This window comes from Podarcis melisellensis, assembly GCF_964234715.1.
Source record: "Podarcis melisellensis genome assembly, chromosome: 10".
Lineage (NCBI taxonomy): Eukaryota > Metazoa > Chordata > Lepidosauria > Squamata > Lacertidae > Podarcis > Podarcis melisellensis.
In genome coordinates, this window is record NC_138542.1 from 70148970 (window position 1) to 70174295 (window position 25326).

Genomic DNA, 25326 nt, shown 5'->3' on the forward strand with positions numbered 1-25326 from the left:
CCCAGCAGTCCTGGGTTTCACCTGAAACCTGCAAAGAACCTAGTGTGGCCCTATCTTAATGCCTAAAAGGCCACCCCTATCTTTAGGCAGAGTGCAGTGGCTGCCTCAGGCAGCAGATTTTGTGTGGCACATTGCTAGTTGTTTAATTTGAAGTTGTTGGTTTTGGGGAAATGTCTTGGGTTGGCCCTGTTGCAGATATTAATATTGTGCAGTTTGACACGACTAGATGCATGAAAACTGACTCCTTTTGGAAAGGAAGCCTTGTCCAGACCCATAAAGATATTATTCAAATTTTACTAGCAGAACTCCTCAAAATACAACAGAAAACATCAAATGATCCAAAATAGTCATCCAATGTCTTGTACTGTCCAGCACAGGCTCAGGACAGGACACAAAAGTAGTTCCCTTCAACATGGAGATTTGCAACCCAATGCCTTCATCGTATAGTCTAAGGTTACAACACTCACATGTTAGCTACCAGAGAACCACAACCGGTTAGTTAAGTATCAGCTCAGCCCTATGGAAAATTCACATGTTAAACTTTTAGTAATATACCTGTAGTCATGTTTCATTTCTGTGTCAATTAAACCAATTATACTTAACAGACCTTGAATATCTGCATCTTCCTCCCACAGTCCATCTTCTTTGCAAATATAACCAAAATGAAAGAAAGAGCATCAGATCACAAGAATAAACCATCAATCCTAATTTAAACATATACAGTAATATAAGCAGTCCACGTGCCCCAATATGTGTGGCTTTGGAGGGGGGAATTTTTCTTATTAAGTTCTCTTAAATATTACAGACCTCATCCCGTGGCTTCACTGTCAGCCAGCACCTCCCACCCCCACCCCAATTTGCTCTGTTTAAAATCTAGCCTGATGAAGAGTCCTGGTGACCTCAAAAGTTGGAGCACCATTTTGTGATGTAATAAAGTGCCAAAACATTTAGAAGACACAGCCCCCCCCAAAAAAAACCCACTTGTACATGTGTGCAAAAAGGACTGGCTAATTCCTCTGTGTCTCGTTCCATGCACAGGGCGAAATTGGTGGCGTTGGGAGTCCAGGGACCTCAGGGGCAGATGGGCTTCTGGGACCCAAGGTGAGGTGCAAAGCTTTTTTAAAAAATAATAATAACAGTCTGCTATCCGGTGGATAATAATAATAATAATAATAATTTTTTTTGTTTATATCCTGTCCTCCCCAGCCAAAGCCAGGCTCAGAGCGGCTAACGACAGTAAAAATAACACAGTTTACATAAAATCACAATCAATTAATTGAAATACATTCTAAAATCAATTCATTCTAAAATCAATTCAGAATCAAATTAATGGCAACCATTGGGCTAGTGATCCATGCAACAGTCACCTCCAGGCTTGATTATTGTAACTCACTCTACACGGGGCTGCCCTTGAAGCTGACCCAGAAACTCCAGCGGGTGCAGAATGCCGCAGCGAGACTCCTTACGGGGTCCTTGCTGCGGGATCACATTCATCCAGTGCTGTACCAACTACACTGGCTCCCGATGGAGTACGGGGTCAGGTTTAAGGTGCTGGTTTTGACCTTTAAAGCCCTATGCGGCCTAGGACCCATGTATCTATGGGACCGCCTCTCCTGGTATGCCCCGCGGAGGACCTTAAGGTCCACAAATGACAACATTTTGGAGGTCCCAAGTCACAAGGTGGTGAGATTGGTCTCAACTAGGGCCAGGGCCTTTTCAGTACTGGCCCCGACATGGTGGAACGCTCTGTCACAAGAGACTAGGGCCCTGCGGGACTTGACATCTTTCCTCAGGGCCTGCAAGACAGAGCTGTTCCGCTTGGCCTTTGGTTTGGACTCAGTCTGACCCTTATGTTTCCCTCCCCTTATGGTTTTGATGAGGCTGCATTTTAAATTGCATCTTAAGCTGTATTTTAAATTGGGGTTTTTTTCCTATTACGTTTTTACTGTAATTTTACTGTTGTTAGTCGCCCTGAGCCCGGCTCTGGCCGGAGAGGGCAGGGTATTAATAATAATAATAATAATAATAATAATAATAATAATAATAATAATAGTAATAGTAATAATAATTAATTACCTGTGTCTTGCAAGCGGCAGGGGCTCTCAGTGGCGGCAGAGGGACGGTGAGCGGTGCAAAAGGGCTGGCTCTGAAGAGGGGCTGCTTAAAATGGCGCGCAGCCAACTGTGGCTCAACAAAGCCCAGCCCCCTTCCTCCTCTAGGCAGGGCAGGGAGAAGCCAGGAGGAGGGAGGGAGGGAGGGAGGAGGCACCACCGTGGTGTGTTGGTAAATGGCGCAGCCCGAATGATCAGAATCCCCACGCCGATCCATGTGGTGATTTCTGGACTGTCTGCAGGCCGGATCCAGAAGGCAATTGGGCTGGATCCGGCCCCCGGGCCTTAGTTTGCCGACTCATGCCTTAGCAGAATTCCAGAGGCATGTTTGTGAAGGGAAACGAGTCATTTTGCAGAGAAAAGTCATTTTGCAGCAGGGAGTCACAGAAGAAAAGCGGTGGGTGGACAAGGGTTAAGCACGACCCCTCAATTACCATTTTTTTTGCTCTATAAGACGCACCAGACCACAAGACGCACCTAGTTTTTGGAGGAGGAAAACAAGAAAAAAAATATTCCGAATCTCAGAAGCCAGAACAGCAAGAGGGATCGCTGCGCAGTGAAAGCAGCGATCCCTCTTGCTGTTCTGGCTTCTGGGATAGCTGCGCAGCCTGCATTCGCTCCATAAGACGCACACACATTTCCCCTTACTTTTTAGGAGGGAAAAGTGAGTCTCATAGAGCAAAAAATACGGTACTTCTGTTCTTCACATCACCCGCTTCTGGATGTGTTTTTCCATAGAAGGAACAACTTTTAAGGATTTCAATGCACCTTTTTAAAAGAACTTTCCACGGTGTCCTGCCCCCCCTCCCGCTCATCCCTGTTTATCAGTTTGCTTGCATGGGTTTATTCCATAATGGTTACAGCGATCTTTGGGCTTTGCCTAGGGTGAGCGCGGAGAGTCTGGCACAGACGGGCCCAAGGGAATTTCGGGGCAGAAAGGAGAAAAGGTCAGTGCTGCTGAAATCAAGTTGCGAAAGGTTATTCAGTCCTCCGACATCTATCAGTCGTGGTTAACAATGTAATATTCTGTTGCTCAAATATGGCTATCCTTTTTTTGCAAGGCAAATGCCAACTTTTCTGAAGAAGATTTCCTTTGGGTTTTGGCCTCATTTGGCCTTTGTTTTGCAACAGCAGCTTTAACCCTTGCTGTGCTGGAAGCCCCACCCCTTTCTTCCATACGGGAGCAAAAAGCATGTGAAGAAGAGAGGGAGATTAACACCCGCGCTTCAAATCCCCGGTCACAATAAAGAGTTACCACCTTCTATTAAGACTTCCTAGCCTCCCATTAGAGGAACGCTACTCATGGTATGTATATGGGACGTGGGTGGCGCTGTGGGTTAAACCACAGAGCCTAGGACTTGCCGATCAGAAGGTCAGTGGTTCGAATCCATGCGACACGGTGAGCTCCCATTGCTCGGTCCCTGCTCCTGCCAACCTAGCAGTTAGAAAGCATGTCAAAGTGCAAGTAGATAAATAGGTACCGCTCTGGCGGGAAGGTAAACGGTGTTTCCGTGCGCTGCTCTGGTTCGCGGCTTAGTCATCCTGGCCACATGACCTGGAAGCTGTACGACGGCTCCCTCGGCCAAAAAAGCGAGATGAACGCCGCAACCCCAGAGTCGGTCACAACTGGACCTAATGGTCAGGGGTCCCTTTACCTTTTAAAAGAATGGAGAGCCATTTGATGTCCTATACTTCCTCATTGCATTGAGTTCGAGCATCTTCAAAGCCCAAGACACCTTTGGTAAAGGCTGTTCTCCAACTGGAGCGCTCGCAGGCCAGTGTTTCCCAATTGCCGGTGTTTATACTACATTTTTTAAAGATTTGCCTTGAGAGAGTCTTTAAACCTCTTTTGTTGACCACCAGCATTACGTTTTCCATTTTTAAGTTCGGAATAGAGCAGTTGCTTTGGAAGACGATCATCAGGCATCCGCACAACATGACCAGAAGTACACTGCTTCTGACAGAGGAGGGAAGCTATACCCACCAAGGTTATTAGCTGTTGATAGCCTTCTCCAGAAGTTCAATCTTCTTCCTGTTTCCTTGCTGACTGTTTCTGAGCACACCACATTTCTCAGTCGCTCTGTTTGTGCAACATCTCTCTCTCGCTTCATAATTACACCGAGAGTCACTGGGGTTCACTTGTACTAAATGGGAAAGTCGGCCTTTCAAGAGCAGCCCATCCATCTTCTCCAGGATTTCCCAACTTAATCAGCCAGCCCACCGCAGCCCTGCTTGGTTCAGTCATTCATCTCCTTCCCCCTCAGGAGGCTTCCACCTGCCAGGGGTGGTGTCATCATCTCTGAACACCGAGCCTTCCCCTTTGAGATGGATAGACTTCTTTATTTATAGAGTCAAGAAACACTCTTGGGGAACAGGAACTTATTAAGCTGGAGAAAGAAGGAAGTTAAGCAAGGGCTCGTTTATTCATCGGCCTGTCTCAATCAGGCTTCCTCGAGCTCGCCCCTCCAGATGTTTTTGGCCTACAACTCCCATGATCCCTAGCTAGCAGGACCAGTGGGCAGGGATGATGGGAACTGTAGTCTCAAAACATCTGGAGGGACGAGGTTGAGGAAGCCTGGTCTAAATAGCGTATTTTTTGCTCTATAGGACGCACTTTTTCCCCTCCAAAAATTAAGGGGTAATGTGTGTGCGTCCTATGGAGCGAATGCAGGCTTCTTGGCTTCAGCGATAGCAACGCGAAGCCTCCGAAGCACTGAGGGAGCGCTCCCTCCGCGCCCCAGAGGCTTTCCGTTGCTTTCGCTGAAGCCTGAAGAGCGAGAGGGGTCGGTGCGCACCAACCCCTCTTGCTCTCCAGGCTTCAGGGATAGCCAGCTACATTCCAAAGGCTTCGGGTTCCTTTCGCTGAAGCCAGGAGAGCAAGACTCTCCCGGCTTCAGCAGAGAGGGAGAGCTGCGCAGTGCCCCTTCAGCCAAGCGGGAGGAGAAATGGAAGGGGCTCCGTTTCTCCTGCTGCTTCGCTGAAGGGGCGCTGAGCAGAGAGGGGGAGGGGAAAAAAATTTCTTGTTCTCCCCCTCTACGTCCTATGGTCGGGTGCGTCCTATAGAGCGAAAAATACGGTAATTTGCAGAAGTTGCCTCCACCAATCCAGACCATTGCTTCATCTAGCTCAGCGTTAACTGCCGCGACAGGCAGTAGCTCTCCAAAGTCTCTCCTGGACTTACCAGGAGATTCTGGAGACCAAAGCTGGGAACATTCCAGGAGTCGCTTTTCTGTTATGTGCGGCACCAGAGGGGAAAGCAATTGATGCAACTCTTCAAGTGTGGTGTAGTAGTTAAGAGCGATAGACTCGTAATCTGGGGAACCGGGTTCGTGTCTCCGCTCCTCCACATGCAGCTGCTGGGTGACCTTGGGCTAGTCACACTTCTCTGAAGTCCCTCAGCCCCACTCGCCTCACAGAGTGTTTGTTGTGGGGGAGGAAGGGAAAGGAGAATGTTAGCTGCTTTGAGACTCCTTCAAGTAGTGATAAAGCGGGATATCAAATCCAAACTCCTCTTCTTCATCATCTTTGTGAAGTGGACTACATTTTGAAGGCACAAAGGCCAGGGGGTTCTGTAACACACACACACACACACACACACACACACACACACACCCTCTGTAACCCACATCTAGGCAACCTGGCGGTATTGCTGCAATCCAGAGGGACACATCCTCACCGGGCAAAAGCACGGGAGGAGGTTGTGGAGCACAGCTGGTGAGAGGTGCGGTCTAGAGAAAGGGCTAAGGGCCAAGTGTGGGAGTTCTGAAGTGCCACATCTGCGACCAGAGCTGTGCAGATGTTATTGGCCCAGAGATGTACAGAAGACAAATTCACTACCACAGAAGAATGGCAGGTTAAATTATGGATTATGCCGAAACGGCTGAAATGATGGGAAGAATCAGGAAGGTCAAAATTTTAATAAGGAATGGGGAAATTTGATAATCTGTCTTAAAAAAAACCATTGCAAACAGTTAAAATCGTTAGTAGGATTGGAAAAATATCACTGAATTTTGGACACAATGGAGATGCAAAAGATTTGGATTCTCATAAAAGATGCAGGAGGAAATGATTAACAATAAGACCGACAAAGGGGGAAAAGGAAGTCGAAGAGATTCCTTGGAATCTTGTTTTTACGTTGTATGTTTGATATGTGACTGTAAAATTTTAATCTGAAAAACCAAATAAATAGATTTTTATATATACAGTGGTACCTTGGGTTAAGTACTTAATTTGTTCTGAAGGTCCATACTTAACCTGAAACTGTTCTTAACCTGAAGCACCACTTTAGCTAATGGGGCCTCCTGCTGCTGCTGCCGTGCCGCTGGAGCACGATTTCTGTTCTCATCCTGAAGCAAAGTTCTTAACCTGAAGCACTATTTCTGGGTTAGCGGAGTCTGTAACCTGATGCGTATGCAACCTGAAGCGTATGTAACCCGAGGTACCACTGTATTTATAAACGAAGGGCCACAGCTGAGGCCCCTGCTCTGTTTTAGGATGTACTGTAAGTTTTATGTTGAATTACAGTCATTTTTTTATGATCTGAGCCCCGTTGGGTAGATCAGCCCTCACAGGTGAGATGTTGAGATCCTCACAGAGAGAGGTTGAAAGCGATACAAATGCTGTATCCTGAGAGGAAGTCTTTGTTCAAACTTGCAGGGCGCCAAGGGGGTGCCTGGCCTTGGGGGCTTCAAAGGACAGATAGGCGTACCTGGCAAGGTGGGTGTCGCTGGACCACCTGGCCTGCAAGGACCTCGGGGTGAGCCAGGAACACAGGTAAGAGATTTTTGATGGGTTCTGGTGGTCAGGGTGGTGGAAGCAAGGAAACAGAATCTCCTGCAGGGCTTTTGCTTTGTGTTTTGTTTTGTGTTTTGTGTTTTGTGTTTTGTGTTTTGTGTTTTGTGTTTTGTGTTTTGTGTTTTGTGTTTTTTGTGTTTTGTGTTTTTTGTGTTTTGTGTTTTGTGTTTTGTGTTTTGTGTTTTGTGTTTTGTGTTTTGTTTTGTTGAATGCAATCTTTTCCTTAAAGCCAACCAAATTTATGTCAGTGCATAAATACATCTTCCAGCAAATGATGAAATACATCTTCCAGCAAATGATGAAAGGATCCTATTTACCAAACACTAGTAGATTTAACTGACAGGCAACACATGAAGATCTGCATCGATCATTGCGAGGCACCCATAATTATTTTATTGTATAATTAGAAGAATGGTTTATAACCTTCGAAGGTTGCCTAAGCTTAGAAGGGGAGGTGGCATGGCTGTGACGGCCATGAACGGAGCTGCGCTTCTGAATTTGCCACTACACTGAAGTCCATTGCATTTTGGGGTGTGTTTGTCTTGCATTTAAGATTTGGGGGGACTGTGTGGTTTATTCCTAGCCTTATTTCCAGTCTGTCAAAGCTGAAACAGGCTACAAGGGCAGTCCTGCAAAGAGCATGCCACAGTAGTCCAGAGAGGCGATGGGACCATGGGTCACAGTGGCTGGATCTGGGCCAGGGATGTGGGTGGTCACAAAGACCAAGAGGAGAGCTTAGCGGCTGCTGTGTGTCACTTGAAAAATAAATTAAAAGAGCAAATGAAAAGTGAACTAGGCCAGGGTGGGAGGGATGGAGAGACAAGAGAGAGCTGCCTTCATACATGCTTTAAGAGGTTAGGACTTTTATATCAGTGGCAGGAGGTAGTCACACTCTAAGAGCCCTCTAAGAGATCATTAGCCATTCCCGCTTTGGTGCTGATTAGCGAGAGAACATGAAGAGTTTTTCCGCCTCCGCCAACTCTCTCTCTGTCTCTCCATCTCTGAACCCTAAATTATGAAGGAGAGCATGCAGTGGGGAGCTGTAGCCATCAAAGGGCAAAGTCCTCATGCCAGCAGTTTATTGATCTCGTGGCAGCGAGCAGAGAGAATGGAGAAGCACCTTTTTCTCCTGTGTAGGGTAGCCAAATGCCCTTTTCTCCAACGCAGGTAGGAGCATGTTTGTGTGGTTCTTTCCATCGCAGAACCAAAGGCCAAAAAACTGGGCTAACGGGCTCATCTACGGATGGGAATCAATCGCTCATTACAGTTACCGGCCAATTCTGCAGAAAAACAAACGGTCTGACTCGTTGCAACAGTTTAAAACAAATGCATTAGATATACCGCACCAGATGATAGGACGCACCTAGCTTGGGGGGGGAGGAAATAAGGAGGGGGGATTCTGAATCCCAGAAGCCAGAACAGCAAGAGGGATCTGGTTTCTGGGATAGCCTCTTGCTGTTCTGGCTTCTGGGATAGCCGCTGGGATAGCCAGTCTAGCTTTGCGCGAAGCCTCCGCAGGGCACGGGGAGCCTTCATCCCACTGCCCTGCGGAGGCTTTGTGCAGCTAAGCCAGAAGCTAGAACAGCGAGACGGAGCGCTGCGCAGTGCTCCCTCTCCCTGTTCTGGCTTCTGGCTTAGCCGCGCAGCCTGCATTCGCTCCATAAGACGCACACACATTTCCCCTTACTTTTTAGAAGGGAAGAAGTGTGTCCTATAGAGCGAAAAATACGGTAATTCTTGCCCCGCTCAAGAAGGCAGCAAAAAAATTCTCCTGATCTGCACTGAGGTCGGGGGGGGGGGGGAGTTTGCCAACCCTTGGAAGCAAAACTGACCAGTTTGTCCATCCTAATTCTCAAACACTATTGTGTTTTGAAATTTGGCTTCTCTGAATCTTGTGGTGCAGTTCTCCAACCAAACAATGTGTTCAGAAATGCAAAGCTGCCTAATTCTCGCTTCCTGAGTGTGGGGTCAAAGCAGAGGAGGTGAGGCGTGTGGCTCAGGAGGGGGTGTGGCCTGGGGAGGGTCATAAGGACCAAATAGAAAGACCTGGAGGGCCGCATTTAGCTCTTGGGGCAGAGGTTCCTCATCCCTGATTAGGAAGAATCTGTAAGTTTAGCGTTGGCTCCATCTTTCCTGTAAAAGTCAGGGTGGGCAATGTGATGCCCTCTAGATGCTGTTGGACTCATATCTCCCAGTGTCAAAAAGCAAGCCAGCAGTAAATCACACTATTCAAAGTTGGAGTTAACTCTTTATTCTCATAAACATGATATCCACAGACTTGGTTGGGTGTCAGGCCTAATGAGCAGAGCAGCTTATTCCGGAGGAGGTGGGTTCTTCAACCATGAAATCAGTTGTTGAGACTGAAAGTTCGTGCTTCCTCACAGCTGTCTTAAGTTCCCTCCTTCCCAGGGCTTTTCCCAAGCAATCATATGTGGGATGAAATCCACTGGGAGCAGTCAAGTACAACATTCCTTGTTTTCCTAGAGTGGACATGCAGGGGGATGCTTGGTCCAGCCAGTCGAAACTTCCTGTTCCTTCTGGCCTGGAGCATCCTTCCTCTTGCATGTGACTTAGTGGGTGGGCGTGACCTTTCCAGACCTGGTAAAAGGCCGAGTCACGCTGCTACCACCCTCTCTCTTTGACCTTCCTGCATCACCTGGACTGTACAGCTGGCTGGCACAGCAGTTCCCCAGGTCATCTCCCATGTGGGGTAAACCTGTTTGTACATGTTTGTAACGTTAAGCCTTAAGCCTACCTTCAGCGATCACACTGTGCTCTGCCTGATTGTAAGTAAAACTACTTTTTGTTGCTGATGAATAAGACTGGGGTGTCTTTATTCTTTTAGGAGGGGTTCAAAGGGGATATTAGCAGGAACACACAATTCAACCTGAGCTAGATCGAATTGTATAATAGTAATTGTCTCAGGCGAGTCAGCAACTTGTTTTCTGACTTAGCAGGGATGCACTCTGCTAAGTGAAGAAACTTGCTAGCACAAGTTAGGAAGAGTATTAATAATCAATATATCCTCTCCTGCCACCCTCAACATTCCCACATCAGAGACTGCGCATGCATGCAGCCTGCCATGGCTCTGCCCTTTTCATCCCTCTTCCGGTTCTGGGAGGCAGGGGGTAGTCACAGCAGGAGGGGGAGACATCCCTGCCTCTTCTCCAGCCTATCTCATCTCTGCCCCTTGGCTTCCCTCTTCCCACTCACCAGCTTCAGCTTCTACCTCTGAGTCTGGACTGCTCTCTGCCACAACCTCTTCCTGCTCACTGAACCCTGTTGCCTCTTCAGTTTCCAGCGCCACCTCTTCCCAGTCTTCTCCCTCTGACCACTTTTCATTGTCCCACCACCTCTTCCCTGGCTCTGAGCCTTCTTCCCTTGGTGGCTCCCCAGCTGGTTCCTCTGCGTCCAACCAGTCTGTGACATCCTCCATTGGCCATGGGGGTTGCCAATGACGGTAGCTGGAGTCCAATAACCTCTGTAGGGCACTGCATCGTCTACCCCTGGGATGAGTGGTCTGGTAGGTCCACTGTTCATCAACTGTCATAGAATCATAGAATCATAGAGTTGGAAGAGACCACAAGGGCCATTGAGTCCAACCCCAGCCTGCCAAGCAGGAAACACCATCAGAGCACTCCTGACATATGGTTGTCAAGCCTCTGCTTAAAGACCTCCAAAGAAGGAGACTCCACCACACTCCTTGGCAGCAAATTCCACTGTCGAACAGCTCTTACTGTCAGGAAGTTCTTCCTAATGTTTAGGTGGAATCTTCTTTCTTGGAGTTTGGATCCATTGCTCCGTGTCCACTTCTCTGAAGCAGCAGAAAACAACCTTTCTCCCTCCTCTATGTGACATCCTTTTATATATTGGAACATGGCTATCTGCCAATGTTCACATCTCCCAGCATTCAGCTGTGGACATTTCCCCCGAAGGACATTGACTAGTCAAAGTTACAGAGGAGACACTATAGGGCTGCCTTTTCTGTTTCCAGGGCGAGAGGGGTAGAAGAGGAAGGCAACAGCTTTGTCTCAGGGGAGCCCCGGGAACTCCTGGCAACAAAGGAGGAGTGGTGAGTATTCTGAGCCCTGCCAGATCTGAGTCCTATGAAATAGAAAACAGAGAGTTGGATGGGATGGCGTGAATGCCATACAGATGTTTGTGTTTGTTTTCCAGACTGTCATTATTTGGGGTTTGAGAGTCATTCCCATACCAGCCAATCCAAGTTGCCCAATTAAAGTGCATCATGAAACTGTGGAACTCACTTCCACAGGAGGTGATTGATCACCCTTGGAATGTAATATAATAATAATAATAATAATAATAATAATAATAATAATAATAATAATTTATTCATACCGACCCATCTGGCTGGGTTTCCTCATCCACTCTGGTTGGCTTCCAACAAAATATTAAAATACAACAGTCCATCAAACATTAAAAGCTTCCCTAAACAGGGCTGCCTTCAGATGTCTTCTAAAAGTCTGGTAGTTGTTGTTCTCTTTGACATCTAGTGGGAGGGCGTTCCACAGGGCGGGTGCCACCACCGCGAAGGCCCTCTGCCTGGTTCCCTGTAGCTTTGCTTCTACAGTCTAGCTGCCGCATTCTGGATTAGTTGTAGTTTTCGGGTCACCTTCGAAGGTAGCCCCACATAGAGCGCATTGCAGTAGTCCAAGCGGGAGATAACCAGAGCATGCACCACTCTGCAAGACAGTCCGCAGGCAGATAGGGTCTCATCCTGCGTACTAGATGGAGCTGGTAGACAGCTGCCCTGGACACAGAATTGACCTGTGCCTCCATGGACAGCTGTGAGTCCAAAATGACCCCCAGGCTGCGTACCTGGTCCTTCAGGGGCACAGTTACCCCATTCAGGACTAGGGGAGTCCCTCGCACACACACACCTCCTCTCCCCCAAAACAGTACTTCGGTCTTGTCAGGATTCAACCTCAGTCTGTTAGCCGCCATCCATCCATTCAACAAGTGTGAGATAATGCTTGCTTGACATCTCCTGACCTCTCCACAAGGATGAATGCTCATTGAACAGGTCATCCGGAAGCGAGCTTAGTTGGAGCACGTCAGCTGTGCAGTCCTTGCCGACGTGGCAACCTCCAGATTTCTTGACTGCAGCTCCATCATTCCCAGCCAGGCAAAAGTACTTGGGGTGCGGTCTGGGGAGAGGGGTGTGGCTGGGGAGATTTCCAAGGGCCAGGCAGAGAGGCCTGGAGGGCCACATCTGGACTCCACAAACTCTGGAAGACCTGTCTACCAAAGGGCTGTCATTTCAGAATTCTTCCCAATCTGGCTTTGCAACTTGGCTTTCAGCTCTCATTGCCTTGTGACTCTTCTTCTGTATGGACTGCTGCAGGGACATCTATTCCTGAGTCACAGCCTTGCTTATTTCCTGCGGGCTGCTGTCACTTGCTTCCCGCCCCACCTCGCCCCTTAACAGCTTTCTGCCAGTGTCCCATCTGCGACTGATGCGATTTGCGTCGCCGCTCTGAGCACTGTAAGCGAGAGCAGATTCAGAAAAATGGACCACTGTGGCCGCCTGTGGCCTTCTGGGACATCATGTTGCTATTTCTAAACCACAAACCTGGTTAGAATTAGTTGCAGAACCGTTCTCCAATCGATCATGCCCATCTTTGATATCTAATCCTTTCCCCTTCCTTTATTTTCTTCTTTGAGCTTGTTTTGATGTGTTTTCCTGTTCGTTGGGGCTCCTTCACTGCTAACAGAGTTCTCTTAATACCGTATTTTTACGTTTATAAGACTAGGGTTTTTCCCCTTTAAAATAATGTCAGAAATTAGGGGGTGTCTTATACACGGATACATCTCCCCCCATTTTCTTATATCTGAGTCCCCCCAAATAGGGGGCATCTTATACATGGGGACTCTTATAGACAGAAAAATACGGTATATGGCATTGCTAACCTCTGTATTGTAATTCCCAAGGCAGCAATTTGATCCTTTCTTGGTATACAGATACTTCACAACAATGAAATCTCGGGGAGGCCAGCCCTGAAGAACTGCTGCCAGTCAGTGTGGATGATGATGATGATAATAATAATAATAATAATAATAATAATAATAATTATTATTATTATTATTATTATTATTATTATTATTATTATTTATACCCTGCCCTCCCCAGCCAAGGGGAGGGATTTAGCTCAGGGCAATAACAAGCAATAAAAACAAGTTGAATGATTACAACTTAAAAACAAAATTAAAATACAACATTAAAATATTGAAACATTAAAATATTAAAATGTAGCCTCATCGCAGGAGGAGAAAGGAAAAGAAAAAAGAAAGAGAGGGAGGGAATCAAATTGGCTCAAAGCCAAAGGCCAGGTGGAACAACTCTGTCTTACAGGCCCTGCGGAAAGAGATTAGATCCTGCAGGGCCCTGGTCTTAGGAGACAGTGTTCCACCAGGTCGGAGCCAGTGTTGAGAAGGCCCTGGTTCTGATTGAGGCTAATCTAACTTCCTTAGGGCCCGGGACCTCTAGGGTGTTGCTATTTATGGACCTTGAGGCTCTCTGTGGGGCATACTGGGAGAGGCGGTCCTGTAGGTACGAGGGTCCTAAGCCGTGAAGGGCTTTAAAGGTCAAAAGCAGCACCTTAAATCTGACCCTGTACTCCACTGGGAGCCAGTGCAGCTGGAAAAGCACTGGGTGAATATGCTCCCATGGCAGAGACCCCGTGAGGAGCCTCCCTGCAGCATTCTGCACCCGCTGGAGTTTCTGGGACAGCTTCAAGGGCAGCCCCATGTAGAGCGAATTACAGTAGTCAAGCCTGGAGGTGACCGTCGCATGGATCACTGTGGCCAGGTCGGGGCGGGAAAGGTACTGAGATAGTTGGGCCAATGGGTCTTTCATTGTAGTTCTGTGGGAGTTCAGTGTTGATTCAGGGTTCGGTGCCAGGATGCCTGGGCTGCAGGAAGCAAGGAGGGTGCATCAGCTCAGCAATGAAGAAACACTGAGGATCTGATATCTTGGATGCTTGCAATTCATTGTTGTGGGATAATCAGCATGCTTAAATCTAATTAATACATGAAAGGGTTAAGACCATAGAGTAAGCTGTCCTGCCAGGCTTAGCTCGGTCACTCCCACTCACCTAGGGAGGAAGGTAATCAAGCATATTGTTCCCCTTCAGTCTACCTGAGAAGCTCAGCGTGTGAAGAGGTTTGAGCTGGTTGTTGCAGCTCAGACCGCATGGCTCTTACAAGCCATAATTTAGGAACTTAGTTACCACTGTAACTAAGACATGTTTACTGCCTGTGTTTTTCTGACTGATGTATGGGGAAACACATTAACTCAATCTTTGAAGAGTTTGTAAGCAAACCAATTTAAATTTGCCAAACGTGTGGTCTTTTTTTATGCTGAGGGAAGAGGGGAACTTTGAAAGGAACTTAGAAGGGCAAGTTTTAAAAATCTAACAACCTGTATTTCCGCTCTTTACTTTGTTGCATATTTTGTGATTTTAAATCTCTGCCGGGGTTCTCTCACCAGCTAGCCCTTGTCTCAAACCTGGATCATGGCATTTAGAGAATTTTCTCCTTATATACCTATTTTTTCCCCTTGCGACTAATAATAATAATAATAATAATAATAATAATTTATTATTTATTATTTATTCCCCAGCCACTCTGGGTGGCTTCCCAAAAAATCTTAAAATACTGTAATACATCAAACATTAAAAGCTTCCCTAAACAGGGCTGCCTTCAGATGTCTTCTAAAAGTCTGGTAGTTGTTGTTCTCTTTGACATCTGGTGGGAGGGCGTTCCACAGGGCGGGTGCCACCACCGAGAAGGCCCTCTGCCTGGTTCCCTGTAACTTGGCTTCTCGGAGTGAGGGAACCGCCAGAAGGCCCTCGGTGCTGGACCTCAGTGTGCGGGCAGAATGATGGGGATGGAGACGCGCCTTCAGGTATACAGGACCAAGGCTGTTTAGGGCTTTAAAGGTCAGCACCAACACTTTGAATTGTGCTCTGAAACGTACTGGGAGCCAATGTAGATCTTTCAAGACCAGTGTTATATGGTCTTGGCGGCCGCTCCCAGTCACCTGTCTAGCTGCCACGTTCTGGATTAGTTGTAGTTTCCGGGTCACCTTCAAAGGTAGCCCCACGTAGAGCGCATGGCAGTAGTCCAAGCGGGAGATAACCAGATCATGCGCCACTCTGAGGAGACAGTCCGCAGGCAGATAGGGTCTCATCCTGCGTACCAGATGGAGCTGATAAACAGCTGCCCTGGATACAGATTTGACCTGTGCCTCCATGGACAGCTGTGAGTCCAAAATGACTCCCAGGCTGCGCACCTGGTCCTTCAGGGGCACAGCTACCCCATTCAGGACCAGGGAGTCCTCCATACCCGCCCGCCTCCTGTCCCTCCAAAACAGTACTTCTTTCTTGTCAGGATTCAACCTCAATCTGTTAGCCGCCATCCATCCTCCAACCGCCTCCAGACACTCATAGGGTTGATGTTGATGCAAACTTCTCCACCCATACCTTTTGTTTGTTTGCGTTAGTTCATCTGTCTTTTCAACAGGGGGAGGAAGGCCCAGCTGGTCGGAAAGGAGAAAAGGGAGATCCTGGACTTTCTGTAAGTGGCTTATTCATAGATTTGTGGGGCCACCCGTCAAGGATCCTTCAGCTGTGATTTTTTCGGGTCCCTTCCAACCCCACACTTCTCTGATTCTGTGACTGATTCCGTTTCGCAAGATCCTCCAAAACCCTCAGGAAATGAGCAAGAAGTTTGCTAATAATAATAATAATAATAATAATAATAATAATAATAATTCTTCAGGTGTCTTTTAAAAATAGGATAGCTGTTTATTTCCTTGACATCTGATGGGAGCTGGGACCGAGCAATGGAAGCTCACCCCATCGCGGGGATTTGAACCGCCAACCTTCTTTTTTTATATATATAATGTTTATTGGTGTTTAAAAAAGTTACAAGAATAAAAAAGAAGAAAAAAAAGAAAAACAGAAAATACAAAATAAGAAAAAATAAAAACAATTAAAAACAAATCCATCTTTCCATATCTTATCTTTCATTTGCTTGTTTCCTTGACCTCCTCACACCTCCCTTTTTTGTATTCTAGTTCATTAGTTGTTTCAGCAAATCCTTTCCATCTTTGTTTTGATCTTACTAATTTATCTTAATATATAATAACTTTACATTCTGACCTGTTAACAATCCATTTTTACTTAATCCTTTATAACATTACTGCTAAAACCACGTAACTTCATTCCAGCATCCTTCTAACATTCCTTCTGATCTGCAAGTCCTAGGCTCTGTGGTTTAACCCACAGTGCCACCCGTGTCCCTGTGCTGAAAAGTAAACTTATCTAATTCACACTTTCTGAAACACAGCACACACATCCTTTGAAATTTTGAAGTGTACTTCTCCAGCCACATTATGAGACAAATAAACATATCCCAGAGTAAGGTGTTCACATAAATTCATATATTATTGGGAATAACATAGAGAGACATACTATATTTAGGGGAAAATGCTTTGCAAAAGTGTCTCTATTCGAGGAAGGGGAGTCATACATTAGGATAAATTCATCCTAAAATGCTGAAGAATTTTCATGATATATATTATATATATTATAAAAGTGTAAACTAATATGGGGAATCCAACTTAAGACAGGAAATCCAAGGAACTGAGAGAAGCTTAAACTGCCATGTTTGCCCACCCCTGGCAGAATCTACTTTGAGTGCCAGGCAAGAGCAAACTGGGAAGTAGAGTTTGCAGGATCCTAACCTCCGTGTTTCTGCTTTGTTGCGGCCACAGGTGGGAGACGTAAAAGACATTGTCAGGAGCGAGATGAGCGACAAAGATGGTGAGCAAAGCCAAAGCAGCCCCTCTCCCGTCCCCCCCCCCGCCCCCAGTATTGAGACTGGCAGCCCCTGAGACTCCTCTACTGTAAATTGGATCAATTTGAATGTTGGCACAGTCTTGCCTGTCAAAGCAAATTTCACCCCATTAGCTGCAAACCGGGCTGTTTTGCCAAGCCAGCTGGCTAGATGAATCCCAGCACTTGCTGGGCACGGGGTCTTCGCGGCGACCGTGACCTCTGTTGTGGGCGGTCGTGACTTACCTCTGGAGCCGCAGTTTGCAAATTCCTGCTCCCTGCGGGGTTGGAGCAGCAAATCCCTCTATTTTCACGCTGGTCCCTCTGTTTATGGCTTTTGGCTCTCTAGTGAAGAGGTTGGGAACCTCAGACCTGAGGAATGAATGTGGCCCTCCAGACCTCTCTGCCTGGCCCTTGGAAGCCTCCTCAGGCCACATTGCTCATTGGCTCTGCTTTATACCTCTTGAGTGTTTTGTTTTGTTTTGTTGCCTGGCTAGAAGTCCTTTAAATCTGACAATCCCTCTGTTATGAGAACTATGAATACAATCTCCCGGGCAGGACTGGAACTTAGAGGGGAGGGCTGTTATGTACTGAGTTGAATAGGATCCAAAATGCAGCAGTCTGATTGGTCCTAGAACAATAGGGTTCAGAATGCAGCAGTCTGATTGGTCCACAGGAACCACCCAATCCAGCTCCAGTTGGAAGTGAATCCACAAACTGATTGGCCTACAGGTGAATCCCGGAATTAGCCAATCACATGGGGCCCATTGTGTAAATAATGTATATAAAGCAGACATTCTGGGGGAACTTCCATTCCTCCTCGCCACTATGAGCTGAATAAAGAGCATGAAATCCACTCTCGACTCCGAATATATTTCACCCTCTTATTTATCTGGCTGGATGAATGAATGCTTTGAATTAAATCTTTATTGCTAAAAGCTATAAGCCATCATAACTGGTCACAATGCGTAAAATACAAATACAGTGGTACCTCTGGTTGCAGACGGGATCTGTTCCGGAGCTCCTGATGTTTCCGCAGCTGGAGGGACCGATTCTGCGCACACCCACAAGTGGCAAAAACCCAGAAATATACTTCCGGGTTTGCAGCTTACGTTGCCCGAAGTTTATGTAAGCGGAGGGATACGTAAGCGGAAGTAACGACCGTAATTGATTTAAAATTGAACAGCAACAACAGCAAAGCAAACATACACTCCAGCAGATGCAGAATGCCGCGGCGAGACTCCTTACAGGGTCCTTGCTGCGGGATCACGTTCACATTCACCCAGTGCTGTGCCAGCTGCACTGGCTCCCGGTGGAGTACAGGATCAGGTTTAAGGTGCTGGTTTTAAGCTTTAAAGCCCTATACGGCCTAAGATTCTCGTACCTACACTTGTCTTGGTGCCTAGCTCTCAACTTACTTGCAGCCAAGGCAAATTTTGCAACCTGTGCAGTAATAAATACATTATTGCCAGCCAGCAAAATAGAGATTTTGGAAGGATGCTTGTGGGGTTTGTGAGAGCCTGCACAGAAGCTACCCTGTTGCACAAAGTTAAAATTGGCTATTTGTTCTCCTTCCACTTTTGCCTCTAACCTCACCCACTGCTGACTTCTCAGTTTGATCCTTTTACATGGTTTTGTAAGTTTTTGTGGTATTTTATGCATTGTGACTTGCCATTATTTTTATTGATTATACTTCAGTAATTCTTTATTGTAACTGATGTGTGTGAACTGTTTAATTATTATTATATGCTGATATTTAATTTTACTGTTCACTATTATATTCTAATCGGTTGCCGAATATTGCTGCGTTTGATATGTTGTCTATTTTAAAGTTATTGTGGCTTCTTGTATTGGGTCAGATTGTTATTAGGTGTGTGACTTTTAGTGCTGATCTTGTTGTTTCTTAAGCTTGTAAACCGGTTTACATATAGTAATATATAGAAAGGCAGTATACAAATTGTTAAGTGGTGGGTAAACATATCAGACGACACAACGATTCTTCAAACAGCTCTTGTTTATTCAGAGGCCAGAACAGAACTGAACTGAAGGGTTCAGCCAGCCTGCTTATATAGAGCTCCAGTACAACGTAACTGTAACAACTTTCTGTAACTATCCAATCACTGAACGTCACTTTCGATCCCTTATTTGCATATGTGGACCCGAACTATCTACAGAATCCCCCTGCTGGCCCAGGGTGAGAACTTCAGTACATAACACAAATTATAAGTGAAATGAAATGTGGCCCCCAGCAAATTGCCCGGAAGGAAATACAAACCTCAGCCTGGGCAAAAAGGTCCTCCCTGGGCCTACACTAGTGCCCTCAGAACCAATCAAGGGAAGGCAGGGTGTTAAGAAACCTTTTCAAACTCCACTTTCCCAAAGTACTGTGTCAAACTCTCTTTTTCTCTTCCCTTTATCACAGCTTGTGCCGGTGAGTTGGGAACAGGGAACACGATGCTGTTCCAAGGGATAAGTATGGCATTTCTAAACTTTCAAATAGGTAGCTGCAAGAGGCAGAAATGTCTCATAATAATTTAATAATAATAATAATAATAATAATAATAATAATAATAATAATAATATAATATTGTGGGAGTACTTGGAGCTCGCAAAGCTGACAGATGATAAACCTAAAAAGATGGTGAAAGAAGAATGGGAATGTTTAAATAATTATCTAGGGGATAATTATCCCCTTTTGTTTCCTTTTTTCCCCTTTCCTTTTTTTATTTCTTTCTTCCTTCTTCTTCCCTTTTTCTTTCTTCTTTTTTCTTTCTCATAATGGCTTATGTTCTATGCCGTGTACTTTGGTATTTTTTGTATTTTTTTGGCCTTTTCCATGATTAAGGATTTTTCTTTTGTAATTTTGGTTGTTTATATTTATCTGTATTTGTCTAAGGCAAAATAAAAATTTAAATAATAATAATAATAATCTGACTGGATTTTTGCAGCCACTCTAGGCGGCTTGCAGCGCATAAAAAATTGCAAAACATTAGACATTAAAAAAAATTCCCCTACAGGGAAGTGATTGATGGTGACAATGGTGGTGATTACTGACTAGATTTCTTATCCGCCCTTCCCCGTAAAGTTCCCAGAGTGGATTGTAGCTATATAAAAACGCAACATTGAAATTAGTTAAAACAATTTGCAATGAGAAAAATAGTTTGGATCCTAAATATGCGTGCACACACACACACACACACACACACACAAACCCCTGGTCTCTAGGTCAGAGTAAATAATAATAATAATAATAAATTTTTATTTATACCCCGCCCTTCCTGGTTCAAAAACTGGGCTCAGGGCAGCTAACAACAAATGTAAAACACTTTAAAACACTTAATTATAAAAGCAGCATAAAATACAGTATAAAAATGTTGTGGGTGAACATATCAGACAACACAGCGATTCTTCCAAAGCAGCTCTTTATTTGTAAGCTGGACAGAACAGAACTGAGGAGCTCAGTCAGCCTGCTTATATAGAGCTCCAGAACAATGTAACTGTTGCAACTTTCTAAAACTATCCAATCACTGAACGTCACTTTCGATCCTTCATTTGCATAACTATCTACAGTATCCCCCTGCTGGCCTAGGGTGAGAACTTCAGTACATAACAAAAAACATGAATAACAATAAAAATCAAAAATCAATTAGATAATCCCCAGGGCTAGCTGGCTGAATTGGTCCTAATTGGGCCACCAAGGAGGCCAGGGGAGAAGAGGTATGTCTCCTGCATACGACAAATCTATAACAATTAAGGTGCCAGACACACCTCTGTATGAATTCCACATCTTAGGGGCTGTCACAGAGAAGGCCCTCTCCTGAGCCACCATCCTTGGGTGGTGGAACGACCAAGAGGGCTTCCTCTACCGATCTTAGCACCCAATAGGGTCTGTAGGGATACAGATATTTGGGGCCTAAGTCTTGTCCTCTCTTCCTCCCTTTCATTTTCCTTTCAAACAGGCAAAAACTTCCACCTGGCAAATAGATTGGCAGACCCTGATGTCGATTACCTGGCAGATGCCCAAGAGACAGCGAAAAGGTCACTGCTGCCTGAAGGTCTGGTAGAGCAAGGATTATTTGGTGAAGTACAGAACAGGACCAACGCAGGTGTGCTGCTGAGAGAATCTGTGCCACCTCTGGCAGGTAAATCTTTTTCTTCCCTAAGATGCTTGTTTGGCAACTTGGAAGACATTTTTCCTGGGGCTCAGTTGCAGGCATGAAATGCACTCCCAAAAGCAGCCATGTGGGGTGGGCAGGGAAATCCTAATTTTGCCCGGGGAGCAAGAGAGTGATGGATCTTTAACTCTACTTAAAGCTGGCCATAGTGGAAGATACTGGAATCATATTTTGCTGTAAGTCCAATTGATGGCTCGATTGAGAGATGGGTGGATGAAGGGATGGATAGATAAATAATGGGTGGCTCGTGGCTTTTGGATAACGGTAAGGCAGAAGATCACTGCAGATCAGATGGTGACAGCAGTCACAAAATTAAAAGATGCCTGCTTCTTGGGAGAAAAGCGATGACAAACCAAGACAGCATCTTAAAAAGCAGAGACATCACCTTGCCGACAAAGGTCCATATAGTTCAAGCTACGGTTTTCCCAGTAGTGATGTATGGAAGTGAGAGCTGGGCCATAAAGAAGGCTGATTGCCAAAGAATTGATGCTTTTGAATTATGGAGGAGACTCTTGAAAGTCCCATGGACTGCAAGAAGATCAAACCGATCCATTCTGAAGGAAATCAGCCCTGAGTGCTCACTGGAAGGACAGATCCTGAAGCTGAGCCTCCAGTACTATGGCCACCTCATGAGAAGAAAAGACTCCCTGGAAAAGACCCTGATGTTGGGAAAGATGGAGGGCACAAGGAGAAGGGGATGACAGAGGATGAGATGGTGGGACAGTGTTCTCGAAGCTACCAGCATGAGTTTGACCAAACTGCGGGAGGCAGTGGAAGACAGGAGTGCCTGGCGTGCTCTGGTCCAGGGGTGACAAAGAGTTGGACATGACTAAATGACTAAACAACAAAAACAAAAGGCAGAAGACAGGTATCAATATCAGGTGGCACCAACAATGACAGACAGAGCCACCTCGTGACAGGTTTTAGGAAAGATGGGTGATTGATGGTTGATTGATTGTTTAATTTCTATGCCGCTTAATATAGTATTGCCATTTTTCAAAAAGTGAAAATTTGGACTTTGGGAGCAAAATTATTGAGTGGTTTTTTTTAGTTTTGCCAAAAGTTGCTGAGCTTTCTTTGCCAAATCTAAAAAAAAAAGTTTTTGAGCTTTGAATTCGCCAAAATCTACACATCGGCTGTCATACATCTGAATTTCCCCAGACATTTCATTTACCTCCCTGCCGCAGTGGTACCTATTTATCTCCTTGCACTTTGACATGCTTTTGAACTGCTAGGTTGGCAGGAGCTGGGACAGAGCAATCGGAGCTCACCCCGTCGCGGGGATTCAAACTGCCAACCTTCTGATCAGCAAGCCCAAGAGGCTCAGTGGTTCAGACCACAGCACCACCTGCATCCCTAGTGCTGTAGCATGGGGATGTATCACAGAACTATCTGCAATGACATGTGCGGACGGTCCAGTATAAACCCGCTACTAATGCACTATTTTTGCATCCATGACATGTGGGAAACACTTGCAAAAATACAAACAAAATGAAAACACTACACTAGGAGATGACGCTGTATAATTTTGTGGCATGGTACACCTGCGCTCTCGAACATCATCAGAAGAGTGACTAGTGGGGTGCCACAGGGTTCTGTCTTGGGCCCGGTCTTATTCAACATCTTTATCAACGACTTGGATGATGGACTCAAGTGCATCCTGATCAAATTTGCAGATGACACCAAACTGGGAAGGGTGACTAACACCCCAGAGGACAGGATCACACTTCAAAACGACCTTGACAGATTAGAGAACTGGGCCAAAACAAACAAGATGAATTTTAACAGGGAGAAATGTAAAGTATTGCACTTGGGCAAAAAAAATGAGAGGCACAAATACAAGATGGGTGACACCTGGCTTGAGAGCAGTACATGTGAAAAGGATCTAGGAGTCTTGGTTGACCACAAACTTGACATGAGCCAACAGTGTGACGCGGCAGCTAAAAAAGCCAATGCAATTCTGGGCTGCATCAATAGGAGTATAGCATCTAGATCAAGGGAAGTAATAGTGCCACTGTATTCTGCTCTGGTCAGACCTCACCTGGAGTACTGTGTCCAGTTCTGGGCACCACAGTTCAAGGACACTGACAAACTGGAACGTGTCCAGAGGAGGGCAACCAAAATGGTCAAAGGCCTGGAAATGATGCCTTATGAGGAACGGCTAAGGGAGCTGGGCATGTTTAGCCTGGAGAAGAGGAGGTGAAGGGGTGATATGATAGCCATGTTCAAATATATAAAAGGATGTCACATAGAGGAGGGAGAAAGGTTGTTTTCTGCTGCTCCAGAGAAGCGGACACGGAGCAATGGATCCAAACTACAAGAAAGAAGATTCCACCTAAACATTAGGAAGAACTTCCTGACAGTAAGAGATGTTCGACAGTGGAATTTGCTGCCAAGGAGTGTGGTGGAGTCTCCTTCTTTGGAGGTCTTTAAGCAGAGGCTTGACAACCATATGTCAGGAGTGCTCTGAGGGTGTTTCCTGCTTGGCAGGGGGTTGGACTCGATGGCCCTTGTGGTCTCTTCCAACTCTATGATTCTATGATTCTATGATCTCATCTCTCTGTCTGAATATCATGTGCCAGGATCCCTGGGCATCCAAACCCCTTGGAATTGGGAACTGAATTGTTGCCACTTCCATCAGGGCAACGTGCGCCTGACAGGCTTAGCTTGCCGCCTTTCCACTCTGCAAAAGGAGGCTGCATTCCTTCACCATAGGAGAGGAAGCAATTATTTGAATTCTGCGCACCCAGGTGGTATGTGGGTTTGGGTCAAGGCAGCTTCTAATCACAAAAACCTTGGAGGGTCAACAACAGGGATGTGGAGGACTTGGGCTGTTAGGCGCTGGCGGGGAGGCGTGTATTAACCTTAATTTCATTTTCCTTAGCGCCTGTTGCGTTTCCTGCACTCGCTTTCTCTCTCCACTACTAAACCTGAATTAAAACACCCCAGGTTTCCTGTGCCTGAAGTACTGCTTTTAAGAGAACAGGAACCTGAATAAAAAGGACAATTAGCAACCCATCTAGCTTATTGTGCCAATGCAATCAGGACGTATAGGACATCAAAGAGCTCTCCCTTCTTCTAAAAAGGTAAAGGTAAAGGGACCCCTGACCATTAGGTCCAGTCGTGGCCGACTCTGGGGTTGCGGCACTCATCTCGCTTTATTGGCCGAGGGAGCTGGCGTACAGCTTCCGGGTCATGTGGCCAGCATCAGGAAGCAAGGAGTCAAGGGTCCGAACCAGAGCAGCGCACGGAAACGCCATTTAACTTCCCGCCGGAGCGGTACCTATTTATCTACTTGCACTTGGACGTGCTTTCGAACTGCTAGGTTGGCAGGAGCAGGGACCGAGCAACGGGAGCTCACCCTGTCGCGGGTATTCAAACCGCCGACCTTCTGATCGGCAAGTCCTAGGCTCTGTGGTTTAACCCACAGCGCACATATCATTAAGAATCCAAAATAAAGAGGGCGTCTAGGTGCTCATGCGATGGAACGCTTTCCCATCAAAGAATTCCCCCGCATATAGAGAACTAGCTTGTCAGGGGTAAGGGTTCTAGCTGCCTGACCTGCTAGATTTATACATACAGGGCATTTTTACCATGTAAGAGCTTGCAGTCCAGACCGGAGATAGTTTTGCCACCTCCATGAGAATTAAGCCAATTGTTTATTGCTAACTCTCAAGTCTTCCATTGAGCTGGACTTTCTAATCGTCTCTGCTACTTGCCATTAGCAACAGGTTCAAGGAGGGGCTCGTGTGGAATCTGATCAAGTGGGGGGGGGACCTAATTCACACATTCCAGAAAAGTACGTAAAACGAAATGCCACCATCCGTTGAAATTTGCACTTCTCTGAATTTTGCGAGGTCGTTTCTCCCGTCGAGTGATATTTATGAAAACGTGCAGGTGTGTGCATTAGAAGGCATAGATCTGCGAATGTGACTTACCAAAAAAGGTATTCTGCTAGGGGAAATTGCTTTGCAAAAAATGTGCGGACAGATTTTTGCAAGGACTAAAAAAAAAGTGATGTGGAAATATGGAGATTTGACCTTAAGATAGAAAAACTGAGAAATGGAAATTGACCAATTCCCCCATTCCTTACTCAAGCCAGATTACTTCTCTCCATGCTAACAAGGACAGTTTTTGAGCCCTGGGGGCTTGAAGGGGGTGGAGTGTTGCAGGCCTACATGCGATTGACCCTCAGCTCAGCATCCCATTTGTGGCTGGCAGCCGGGCTTATAAATAGCTTTTCCCCGGCGTTGAGCACAGATAGCAAATCTGAATGCTAACAGGATTCTGCCGTCAGGACAGACCCATCTCCTCCTGTTTAGTTTTGGACCCTCTCAGACACACAGATTCCCCCCCCCCCAGCTCCCTGACAATCACCCCCCGGCC

At 46.1% G+C, this 25326-nt stretch overlaps 1 protein-coding gene across 1 annotated transcript in view; it reads left to right on the top strand.

Annotated features, from left to right (window-relative positions):
- LOC309379803 (uncharacterized protein) overlaps positions 1-25326 on the top strand; it is a 206376-nt gene that overhangs the window by 171324 nt on the left and 9726 nt on the right. The window contains exons 79-85 of the mRNA XM_081929256.1: positions 1039-1101; positions 2996-3058; positions 6768-6884; positions 10900-10977; positions 15450-15503; positions 16705-16753; positions 20725-20907. Coding sequence (XP_081785382.1) covers positions 1039-1101; positions 2996-3058; positions 6768-6884; positions 10900-10977; positions 15450-15503; positions 16705-16753; positions 20725-20907 — 607 coding nt within the window. The remainder of the gene's footprint in view (positions 1-1038; positions 1102-2995; positions 3059-6767; positions 6885-10899; positions 10978-15449; positions 15504-16704; positions 16754-20724; positions 20908-25326) is intronic.